Genomic DNA, 12477 nt, shown 5'->3' on the forward strand with positions numbered 1-12477 from the left:
ACTATTTACTTATTACTTTATTTCTATGCATCCTTGTATGTATGCATGTATGCACTGAACGTATTCATGCATGCATGCGTACCTGTATGTAGATATGCATGCATGTATGAATGCATAAATGTATGTATGTATGTTTGTATGGTGGTGTGTATTATATATGTATGTATCTATTATCTACTTATTTCTTTATTTTCACAGCCAAACCAATACTGGGTGTGATTGTTTCACAAGTTCTATGTGAATTAAGGCACAAATTAAGATTCTAATAGACAAAAAGCTCCGATTGTAAAATTATTTATTTGCATTGTAGTATAAATTGACGTTCCATAAGTAGACTGTCAGATCAGCTTTAAAATCCCTGATGTAATTAATATAAATAGCACTGCCCGAGCCCAGCGCCTATTTTTTTTTAAACACAAGTGCCTAATGAGCAGGTAATGGGCAGGTGATCTCTCCTGCGGAAACACAAGGAGACGTAGGCACAATATTTACAAGAATTCACACATTAATGATGGAAAGCCAGTGAGCTGGGATGTCACATCTCCTTGGCTTTACCTGGCAGCATTAACCAGCTTAGTTCACCAGCAGGCCCGACTCAAACAGGCTCCGCCAGCCTCGTGGCCCCGCACGGGAAATAACTGAAATTACCACGTTGTGGCGGCACCACCTCCGTGCACACCGGAGGAACACCGCGTTAATTGTATATTAAGTGCATGTGTTACACAGGTTGTGCTTTGCTATTCTTATTCTAACAGAGGGGCTGCTGTGGCTTCTTTGATGACATTTAATGCAGCATTTCTTTGCGGTACAACAATCATTAGAAGAATTTGTAGAAATAGGCACACTTACTGAAAAAAAATCAACATGATATTGAACTGCAATGATTAATTGATCTTTAATATTTTGAATAAATGGTCATTTGTAGACATTTGGCAACCAGGTAATCCACGCATTTACAGCTCATCAGTCCTACTTATTTTCTGTTTTGTTGTTTTTTCTTTCTGTGACACTAAGTAAAATATTTATGGGATGCTGACGTCGAAGAATATTTAGGAATCTCTCATCACCCATCTTCAGTTTCATGTTATTTTATAGACCGGTAGACTAATTGCTAAATCATTTGAATATTCAACAGATTTGTCAACAATCACAGCTAAATTCAAGGTTTTCGCCAACCTCTCAACGATATGGTGGCTTGCCGGGCGAAGATATAAGATAGTTTTGTATTCTAGTGTGCAGGTGGATCCCAGGGTTTGCTTGGGCTAAACTGAATGCAGCCATCATTAATATTGTCAATTTCACCTGTGCTTTTCCTCCTTTGACAAGTAAAAATGTCTGCTGTGAAAAGGGCCCATTAATCTGATTTTCTTTGACACAGTGTTGTTGCAGCCAATCAATCATACACTTTACCACTCCCAGTCGCCCTAGCAGGAGTATCGAAGTGGAATACTAGCATTCCTTTTGTTTCCCATGACTTGAAAATGAGCTTATTATTCAGACTCGCTCACGTTACATCAGACAACCGAAAACAAAGTGAAAGGAGACATGAGGGAAGAGGCTATTGATCATCATTTCTTCAAAGACGCCGCAGTTATTAATCCTGATGGGATATATATGCTTGTCTCGGAAGTCGCATAAATCAGTCGCCGACGGAAAAGATGATCAGTTAGATTTTTGTTTTGTTTTTCCCCCACCCTTCGGCTTTTTACAGTGAATGGAGGCTGGTCGTCGTGGTCGGACTGGTCTCCCTGTAACGTTCGCTGTGGTCGGGGTGTGCAGAAACGTTCTCGCACCTGCACCAATCCGGCCCCCCTCAACGGGGGTGCTTTCTGTGAGGGCATGTCGGTGCAGAAGAGCACCTGCAACACCCTGTGTCCAGGTAAACACCCTCACCTCATGCGGCGTTCATCACTTATACTGCTTTGCATCACCGGGATTGTTGATCGTGATTATTTCTTTGGTTAGAATAGTTTCTCCCTTGTGTAGTCAACTGAATGCTAGTTCAAAAACAACTGTTATAGCATTTATTTTTTCTCTGTTTAATGGAGAACTTTTACCCCGGGAGCTAATAGAATGGCAATTCATGCAGAGTACAGACCCTGCCGCACCCCCTCCCCGTGCTCCGGGGGTCACTACTTAATTAACGTGATGTTGAGATAAATTTTCCAGCCTTGCTGTGTTTATTCCCACATCTTCAATGACATTAAATTCTCATTACAAACCAGACTAATTGGAGGTGTATCATCTCCGATTTGGGGCGAATAACTGTTCGGGAGAGTGATGTCAGATTACTTCTGAACTGTCTCGTTTAACAATACAAGCCAGTATTTTGGTAGAACAAACAGGGGCATCGAACTATCGCAAGATTTATTAATCTTTTGTAATCATTTTTGTTTGTTTTTGAAATGTCTATTACTTTCCTGTAACAGCTAGCGACGATTCCAAGTGTTGAGCAAAAATGGAACACGAAATGTTAAAATTGGCCGCTGTTTTAAAATTGACTCGTTTCCTCGGATTCACTTCGAGAATAATATTGGAATGGAAGAAGAAAGACATTTCTCATCACTTAAATTAAACCTGATGAAATTGAGGCATTTCATCTTCAAAACGCAATTTGCTCTTTCTTCACTCAATCTACCTCGTTACTGGTTTAGCTGTCTGACATATGAACACATGAAAGGGATCCGACGGTCGGCAGCAAAGTGACGAGTGACGCAAAAGCGAGGGGAAGGTTTTATTCAGGGTGCATTAGGGGGTGATGATGGAACACTAAAGTATCAGAACACCTTGAATCTGACACATTGGGTCAAAGAGTGGAGGGGCGGAGCAGTACAACTGTGAGTTTTTGGGACATACCAGGGATTTTTTCCCATAATTTTCACGGCACCAACGAAACAGGCTTTTTTTTTTTTAATGAAATATATGTTTGATAAGAAGTTCCAAATGCCTCTGGTGCTGTCAGGAATGATCAAATGACATGAAATTGAGAAAGAGCATTTAGGGTTTACCTTCTTGACAAAATCCTTTTTGCTGCTTTGGTCACTTTCATTTCTCTTCTTAGTCACCGCAGATCAGCCAGTCAAAGTGACTTTTTTTTTTTTTTTTTCTTTTTGTCACCGAAGCTAATGTAACATATTTAATCAGCCGGGAAAGCTGTCAGCCTGAACCGATATGCAGGACACACTACAAAGACTTGGAGCACGGCCATTAAAAGAAACGGCAAAACACTGTGCCCGGTGTGTCAGAGGCAGAACAAAAGTGTTTCGGTAACTCCTTAAACACAACGTTTCGATTCGTCAGTCTAAAGTGCCTGATATACAGTGTACGGTCACAGTCTATGCAAATCGCCTTCGGCTTTTTTGAGAATATATTAAATGACCACTGTGCAATTTGCATTATTCAGTCCGAGCTGCATATTTTTTGATGTGTTCCGGTCGGAAAGTAGAGCCGGTAGATTTGGATTGAGTTCAACTCCTAAAAACGAAAGGAAGGCTGGGGCAGCCTCTAAGGAGGGTATCAGTAAAAGCCAGGGGAGCTTTATGGTTACTCAGTCGTCTTTTAATCTTTTAGCATAAATGCATTACACATCTCCAATTCTGATAGTGACAGTGGTTCGAATCTAAAATTTAATGCAGTGGACCTTAAAAACAGCAAATATGAGAAAATGTGTGAGATATGGATAGAAGGGTGAAAAAAAAAATTAACCAAGAGAGAGTGAAGGGGAGAGAGAGGGATACAAACAGCGGAAGCTTAAGCTGGAGGGGAGAGCAGGTCAGCACCACCAGCTATCAGAAGGGCCTTGTAATCTGCTCCACCAACTGATTCGTCTTTTTCCAGATGAGCTCAAATTTACGATTCACCCCGCAGCCCCTTTTTTATAGCTGGGGTTCATCGGGTTAGAGAAAAGCTGTTATTATGGGGGGAATTGCTTAAATAATAATCTGCAATGTGACTACTTAATATTCCATGATAAAGGTAATACATTGTGTGATCGTAATTAACATGATATTGCTGCATCACCACTGATGTCTGTGTAACCGTTAATAGAAAACATGTACGACCTACATCTCATCGGATGTGTATTTGGTAGAATCGCAACTTATTTAGTAGATAATTCACAGTATGTTCAAATACACACGTATACGTGTCGAGACGTATGTAGTCTCGTTCAAGGTGTTAACATGTTTGACTTGATGGGACATCAGTTGCGTTATGACACCTTTATACCTGCAGTAAAGTCTGATTGTGTCCCCTAATGGTTGCGTCTTCTCGTACCCAGTTGTTGCTACACCACGTCAACCGCGACATAAAAAAGGCAGCAAGAACATATATTTAAACGACACACCGCACAAGTTGTGTGTGCGTGCGACAGTTTCGACACGCTAATGGCTTGAGCAGTGATTGGATATTTTATGACTAAATTCTTTATATAATCTCGAGTCGTCGTCGTCGTGCTGTATTTGAAGATAAAGCCTTGTTAGCTACTTTACTACTTTGACATGAAATTGAAAATGATCTAGGATGTCAACGTCACGTACATCACATACATCATGTCACATGGATTCTGAAATAATAAAGACTTCAAGGATCCTGTGCTTCAATGCAAGCTAGTGAAATGACGTCTCTTGTTATTATTTTTTGCTTAACAGATTCCCAATAGCAGAAACAACATCCTGTGCTATCAGATGAACAACATACAAGAGAAGTCATTATCTTTGGAAATATAATCTGAGCCCTTGTTTTCATCTGCTCCCTCAGTGGACGGCGGCTGGGGTGAGTGGAGCGAATGGTCAGTGTGCAGCTCAGACTGCGAGAGGCAGCGGAGCAGAGAGTGCACTTCGCCGGAGCCCAAACACGGGGGCAGACTGTGCGACGGGGTGGCGGTGGCTACCGACAACTGCACCGGGGGCCTCTGCACGCAAAGTGGGTAACATCGCCGCATCTCTCTTGATGGTTAACGATGAGAAATAGATAGCTGGGCATCATTACCGTCATTCCTGTCATTGTATGCCGGGACTGGGTCATAATAGATTTACTGTTTTGGCACAGAGGGACAGATCATGATCATCACCGACGCCCTCATCCATCTTCATTAATTCGTCACTTAATTAGTCCGTCTACACACCACGTACATGGGCATGAATCCATGCACCAGAAGTAATTAAATAAACACTTGTAGTCCTCAGGAAGGTTATAAAGACACTTTGACGCTTCTCTGTCTTCACAGATCGAAAGTTGCTCCATGACGTGAAGCCACAGGGTGAGTTACCCCTCAAATGCAATGAAACTTCTATTATGCATTCTATTATTATTTCATATATATTACCTTTTTATAAGAAAAATAGGTTCTAAGGACACATGACTTCTTGGAATTTCAATATTATCCTAATATTTTAAAGTATATAGTCAGCAGACAGAGGCTCAACAGCTACTGTTGTGCACTTGGGGGACGGGGGCAGGGCTGGGGTTGCCAGTATTTAAGAAATAAGTAAATAATTTTCAAGAAAAGAGTTTTTTGAAATTGACGGTAAGAAGAGTGATACTCTGAAGAGCCTGGATATAATTATGGCACAGAATATGTCACCGTATGATCCGCTGCCAAAGCTGCAGGGGTTCAGTAAGTTAATCACAGGGACTTTAGGGAAATCTCTCAAAACTGCATGTGGGAGGGTTTATTGGAGGAAATATAATTACGGTTGCAGAGATGCAGCATTGTAGTTTTGAGGGAGGATCGTGGAGGACATTGTGTACGTTTTATTCCTCGTATAAATGATTCGTTTTTTATTGTTACAAAGAAAACTGAGGATATCATCTGGTTTTGGATATTTTGAGCTCCAATTCCAGCTCCTCCAAACCAACATGGTTTCAGAGGAGGTGGTTGATGGTTTTTGAATAAGTGTGCCTTGTTTTTACCGGCTTCTTGTAACAATGAATAACTCCCGTCAGAAGGGGGTGATAGTGTGCCTAACAGCCTTCTGACATGCTGTCATTAAAATGTTTAGACAAGAAACTGTTACTTATTTATTTTCCGGTCCAGTGAGCAGCCCACTTAAATCCATCCTTTTACCTTTGCTTCAACAAAACCTCTTTGCATTATCTTTTTTTTTTTTTTTTTTTTTTTTTTACAGTAATGGCTAAAAGACAATAAAAATAAAAATGTTTATGCTCGAAAAAATGGGACTGCTGCACACGACATGCTTTTATGCCTCGACTCAATTTAGATGCATTGAATTATAAATGTTATATCCACATTCCATTATTTCTTTTTTTTTTAATGTGTATATGGTCAGTGCACTAGAGTTATAATAAAAAGCTTTTCCAGTGTGCCTGCTTCACCTTCATGTTCACACGCTTGTATAGTTACCCCAGTTTTGCAGAAGGGGTTTTCAATCTCAAACAGAGACAGCTCGATCGGAGCTCAGTCAAAGTGCCAGATCCAAATCTAAGTGAGGGCAAAATAGATCCAGCTGGGACCGGAAACTGAACCGGGAGCCGTTCCTTTTCTGGACAGCACAGTAACGTGATGTTAATAATAACTGTTGTACCATGTGATTCATTTCTCATTAAGACACATCACCTTGTCCCATCTCCAAATCAGATATGGTTGAAGCTCGCACAGTGACCGCTCAACCCCCAGAGGAAGTATTAATGTAAAGTAATTAATGACACATTCAGCCACCGTCCATATATTTTGCAATATTCTCCAATAAACCTCTCATCAATCTCATCGAAATCAAACCCTGTTAGGGTGTTGTAATTTTGTCTTGAAGCCCTGTCCATTGATGGTGTTCCGCCGCAATACTATCTCAAAAAGGTTGCAATTTCGACACCCCCGGTTCCTGACCATTATTTTAGCGCATGTGTCGTATTGCAAAGACCCGCTTATGGAAACTATGCTGATCTTTCTTTCTTTCTTTTTATCGCGTTCAACTGCAGTAACAAACATCAGAGGCTACTTAAAATGTCAAGGGGGCGAGTCTCTGTCACAAAAGGAAAAGGTTTCTAGATGCTGAGTAGATCTAATATGAAGAGGTTATATATAGCAAGAGGGAGGGTAAGAGCTCAGATTGGTTCGGATCAATAACACAGCAGACATTGTATCAGGAGACCAATTTAACTCTCATTTCCAAATGCAAGGAGAGACTGGGATTTTATTTTCTCATGCCCACACTACATATGACATTTCCCAAATCCAATTCAGGGTCAGTTCTATAAAGTATAAACGGGATGGTTTGAAATGTTCAGATAGGTTTAGGGGAGACTCATGGACAAGGAAGATTAAGGCTAAAGAAGGCTCAGCATCGCTTTGCCTGGGACTGTGCTCAAATATAAAACAAGGTCACGGACATTAGGTTGTGACATTAATCCTGTGAACCTTTCTGTTTATATACCTGTAACTTTTTCCCATTGTCATATCCCCATAAGACCGAAATATTTTTATTTTATTTTATTTTATTATATTACACAATAACCAGCTGTTTAACTTATCATTAATGGGATGGAAATACTTGATTTAGACGGGGCCTCAATCTGTAACACTTTGTACCTTTTATCACAATATCGTACTATAGCAAGTGCTCTGAAAACACAAGGTCACAGGATCACATGTGACTTGGGGGTAAATGTGCACACACACATTCACACACACGACACAGAAGTCAAAGTTTGACTTTCCTGAAGGTCCAAACCACCCAAACAATGTTTTTGCCAGACTAAGATCTTGGTACATTGATTCAGACTGTTGTCCATGGGAGGTCATTTTTGTTTTGTATTAAAATCAGAAATGCTTCAGGAATGCGTGAATGTGTAAACCAGCACATTTCCCCAAATTGATTAGATTCCATCTCGCAGGCTCACACTCTCTCCCAGACACACGCACACACACACACACACACGCACACAGAGGCACACAAACGCCCGCCTAAAGCGTTCATTCCAATTAACCTACAACCCTATTAAAGACTATAATGCGGTGCAGAGATGTGGACAAAAAAGATAAGATTAATTGAAACTCAGGTTAAATGGGTAGGTTTTCTGTTTGCTTTTTAAAATGTCAACATGTTATTCAAATATTTGTGTTTTTGCTTTTCTCAACGGCCGCAGCACGCACTCGACTGTCCCGCTCCGCTACCTGGAGTGCATTCAGTATTTACAGACTGCTTCTCGACGCTCGCTCAGTGTCGTCAATGTCATCATCATCATTATCATGAATTTCAAGTTTTCCAGCTGTTGCTAGGTGACAAGTTCTACTATTTTCTAGAGTGGCAAAACAGCATTGAGTCCGTGACTGACTGTAACAATGAGTCTCTGCACACCTGATCAGCAGCCATTTGGTTGATTCAGCACGGTTAGCTGGCAATCGAGCGGCAGACTGGGATTTTGCCTTCAAAAAGACAAAAAAAGACAATTTAATGGCTCACAAGTATGTCATGGTTTAAGAGAGATAAACCAATATGACATGTGTGCTTATGAAAAATAAATCACTGTGCATGACAATTCTCCCATACTTGAAATTGGAGCGAATGATTATTCGCGATAGGGATGACTGCCAGACATTGCCAGGTAGCTCGCAGCATGCATGAATAATAAATGCGATATTTATCAATTCAATGATATCTGAGTTCTCTTTCAAATCATTTAGTTTTTATTTCTTATTGTTATTCTAGCAGAATTATTTATATGAAATGAAGAATGAAAAGACATTTCTTTCCGTGACCGGCTGACTATTTCATCACACTGTCGATTGTACGCTAATCCCAACCCACTCATGCTTTATCATCTTTGTTTGTTTATTTATCTATTGTTTTATTTAGCAGGGGAGTTGTAATCGAGCAATTCATTGAAAGCCACTTCTCCCTAAATTAATCTGTAGGTTTCAAAAGTTGAGCAGCTGGAAACAAGATATCCATGAGTGCACTCCATACGTATTTAGATATATTTATATTTATATTTATTTATATTTATTTATATTTATGTGTGACTTGACACATAGTTAGCTTTAAGGGGATACATTTTTTTCCATTCATACACTGTAAGTTTGGTCATTACTCATGTTGAGTTCATGAATTTGAATATGAAGTAAGACTCCAGTTTTGGAAAACATCTATTCTGCGGTTGGAGACCAGCTACTGTAAATTATAAATTGTAAATATGTATCATTATTATTATTATATTTATAATTATAAGTATTATTCTCCCTTATGTTTGTTGGCACATTTTTAAGGAAACCAGGGAGGGATGTTTTTTTGTCCTTCCATAAATTATTTTTTCTCAGTTGGGAGACTTTTCACCGATGGATGCAGCCATTGTCGTTGTTTAATTTGCAGAGTGAAAAATCAATTTGATACCTGCTAAGCCACAGGCATGTGTTCTCCTTGCCTGTCCTTAACATCTTATATTTGTTTGTCAGGAATGGGCAAAGGCATGCAGTCATGCTGCCAAAAGTTTGCGAGCCCCCAATTAACCTGCAACTGTAGTTTTTAATGCGCCTTTGCATACTTTGACAATTTCTCCTCATTTGAGCTTTAGGCTACTTAGAGGATTTCTGAGCATGTCCCGTTTCAGTGCGGATCTCATTATCTTTCGAGAACAAGCTAGCGGTCCCTTTATTTCCCGCTCATTTGTTTTCTTTGTGAAGTTGGATGCTTCTGCACTGGTGGGACCAGATAGACTGTAATCATCGGCGATGAGCTAATTTAATGAATTGGTTTTGTCACGTTATCCCAGAGTGCCTCCAACCCCAGAGCCAGGCGGTGTTTGAAATGACAGTCAGGTGCCGGGTTGATTATAATCGCATCCTTCCGAGGTTCTTCATCAGTAGCTTTTAATGTGCCAAGATTGAACAACAAAGAATGGCATCGGGAGGCTGTGCAGACGGGGGAATTGAGAAAGCGGGTGCTGAAGTAGCTAAGAACTGTGTTAGGCGTTCCTCCGATTATGGCTGCTTGCATTTTTAACCCGGATTTACCATTGAACCCCAAAATCAATGTACAGCAGGAGAAAATTACTTCTAACTCCTCAATTGCAGTCTGCAGACAGGTCCTTATTTATTCAAACACTGTGTCGTTCCTATGTGGTTAGATTGCACATTTGGTTGTCACAGGGTGCATCATCAGAGAATATTGAAAAGACAACAGGTGTGAGACAACAGTATTAAATGAGGCCGTCGTCGTATGTTTTAACACATTCTGGCGTCGGGAGGCGATGCGGAAAACCGCATCGGTGCAACCTAAATGACACACCATCATGTTTTCCTTCGGATACATCATTTAAGAGGTACATGAACGCAATGATTCCTTTTCAGCTTATTAAATCACGATTCACGTGCTCAATTAAGTTTGTCTTTGTTTTCCTGTCTGAGCAAAAGGGTAGAAACGGCCCAGAAAGAAACGGTTGGTTAGACATGAAGGCAAAACAACTAAACAGCACAACGTTCTCATTTGATTGACACAATCTGCGCTGTGTTCAGAGATCTGCTTGAACTTTGGTTTGAGGGTCAAAATAAAGTACACTCACACAAACAACAGGTAAATCACGCCCTTGAAAAAACTCAGTTTGCCTATTTCCTTTTTCCAAGGTGTGGAGACAAGCAGTGACGTGGCCTTGTATTCAGGCCTTGCTGCAGGCGTGGTGACGGTGGTGCTGCTGATTATCGCTGTCACTCTTTACCGACGGAGCCAAAGCGAGTACGGCGTGGATGTCATCGACTCCTCAGCGCTCACTGGCGGCTTCCAGTCCTTCAGCTTTAAGACGTCCCGTCAAGGTGAGCCGCTGATTCCCTTGCCGTCTCACAGATCGGAAGTTTTACTCACTGCACGTCCCTGTAACATTACATTTTAAGGTGGATATTCTCTTCCCATTACTTTTGTTTTCTGGTATATGGAATGAATTGAAACAAGTAGAGATTAAAGTGCCTGGTTATATTATTATATTAGAATGGCACAGCGGTGTTGCCACCTGAAAGCAAGAAGATCCCCAGTTTGATTCCGATAGGGGGCCTTTCTTTGTGAAGTCTCCGTGTTCTCATATCTGCATGGGTTTCCCCAACTTTCCTCCCCAAGTCCAAAAACATGTAGTAGGTTCATTGGAGACCCTAAATTGCCAACACGTGTGAGAGAGCGAAGGGTTCTTGTCTCTGTATGACATGCGATTGTTTCTATGTGACGTATGAATGGAAAAGTGAATGGCTGTGAATGCTTGTGAGTCCCTCGATGTGGCCCTGTAATCAACTGTCCCGGGCGAACCCCACCTCTTGCTCAATGACAGCTGGTTTACACTCCGGCTCCCCCGCAACCCTGATTGCAGGATAAGCGGAATGGATAATCAATGCATAAAAGAATATTATACTGTATTATTTATTGTGATCTTCTTATAGTATCATATTATTCAGCAAAGCTTGGGTGATTGATTTAAATGAGATGTTATCTGCACAGTAAAATAATGCACCGCTTCTCATAATAAGTGGTTATAAGACAAATTGGCAAATGCAAAAAAAAAAAAAAAGGAACTAGACAGCTAGTACTGGAGTCCTCTTGGAGTAGCGATATTTTGAAAGAAGTGTTCCACAACTCGACCTTAGATCTGCGTCTACAGGAGGGGGTGTATTGATTTTTCTGCACATGTGCAGGTGCGGCTTCCTGTGGAGTACCACAGTCACAACAGTTTAAGCTGCTAATACATGGATGCCCACTGAGAGCCCGAGGCTCAGCCTCTGATAACGAAATCAAAAGTATGCGAACCATCACAGACCCGAGCCCACAAGATACTGTTTGGTGATTGGCACTGCCCTCAAACTAATTTTCATAGCAATTTTCTGAAGAGGTTTGAGTTGCTATGACTTGTTAGATTTCCCAAAGCAAAAAAATACCTCAAAGGTACCCCATGTAACCTGTTGTGCCCTGTTTGATCTGTCTTTTTAACGGTTCTCTGTGTAACAGCTGGTTTCCAATTTATTTAAAAACATTTTACACGCTCCATCTGTTTAAGAAAAAAAAGGCTGCGCCGGATCCAGTTCACTCTCAGATTTCTGACCTGCTAAAAACTAACTTTTATATCATACATTTTGGAAAGAAATTACAATTTCTTTCCGCACTAGGAGAAGGCAATATTTCTGAAACGAGATTCCCTGATCAAGATTAAATGTGATCTGTGAACGGTTGTTGATAGCATGTGTTCAGTCCTTGTACTTGGACTTCTGGACCATTGCAAAGCCTGTCATATAATGAATCCCGGCATCCTATAAGTGGCACTGAGCCAGTGGGCAGAACATTCCGACCACATCTTTTCATCTCACCTGTCAAACAGTAAGTTCAGTGTGTCTGTGTAAAATGAAAAAAAAATCTCATATTTTCCTCCGTCAGATATGGTGTGCCTCAGGAGTCAGTCCCAAGACCAGCTGGGTTTTTCTTTATGCAGGCTTTCTTCGGGGGCACCTCATTCAGAGACATTGTGTTCCTTTCCATTTTTGTGCCGTCGACT

The 12477-nt window shown here is 40.8% G+C and overlaps 1 protein-coding gene across 5 annotated transcripts in view; it reads left to right on the forward strand.

Moving 5' to 3' along the window:
* LOC147231144 (netrin receptor UNC5D-like) overlaps positions 1-12477 on the forward strand; it is a 174223-nt gene that overhangs the window by 133087 nt on the left and 28659 nt on the right. For 4 of the 5 annotated variants that reach the window (XM_086152317.1, XM_086152320.1, XM_086152318.1 and 1 more), the window contains exons 6-9: positions 1712-1879; positions 4759-4923; positions 5228-5260; positions 10577-10762. In XM_086152317.1, the coding sequence (XP_086008443.1) occupies positions 1712-1879; positions 4759-4923; positions 5228-5260; positions 10577-10762 (552 nt within the window). The remainder of the gene's footprint in view (positions 1-1711; positions 1880-4758; positions 4924-5227; positions 5261-10576; positions 10763-12477) is intronic. The other variant, XM_086152321.1, reaches the window with a different exon arrangement.

This window comes from Fistularia commersonii, chromosome 9 (assembly GCF_037954325.1).
Source record: "Fistularia commersonii isolate RoL2024-O1a breed Wild chromosome 9, RoL_Fcom_v1.0, whole genome shotgun sequence".
Taxonomy (NCBI): domain Eukaryota; kingdom Metazoa; phylum Chordata; class Actinopteri; order Syngnathiformes; family Fistulariidae; genus Fistularia; species Fistularia commersonii.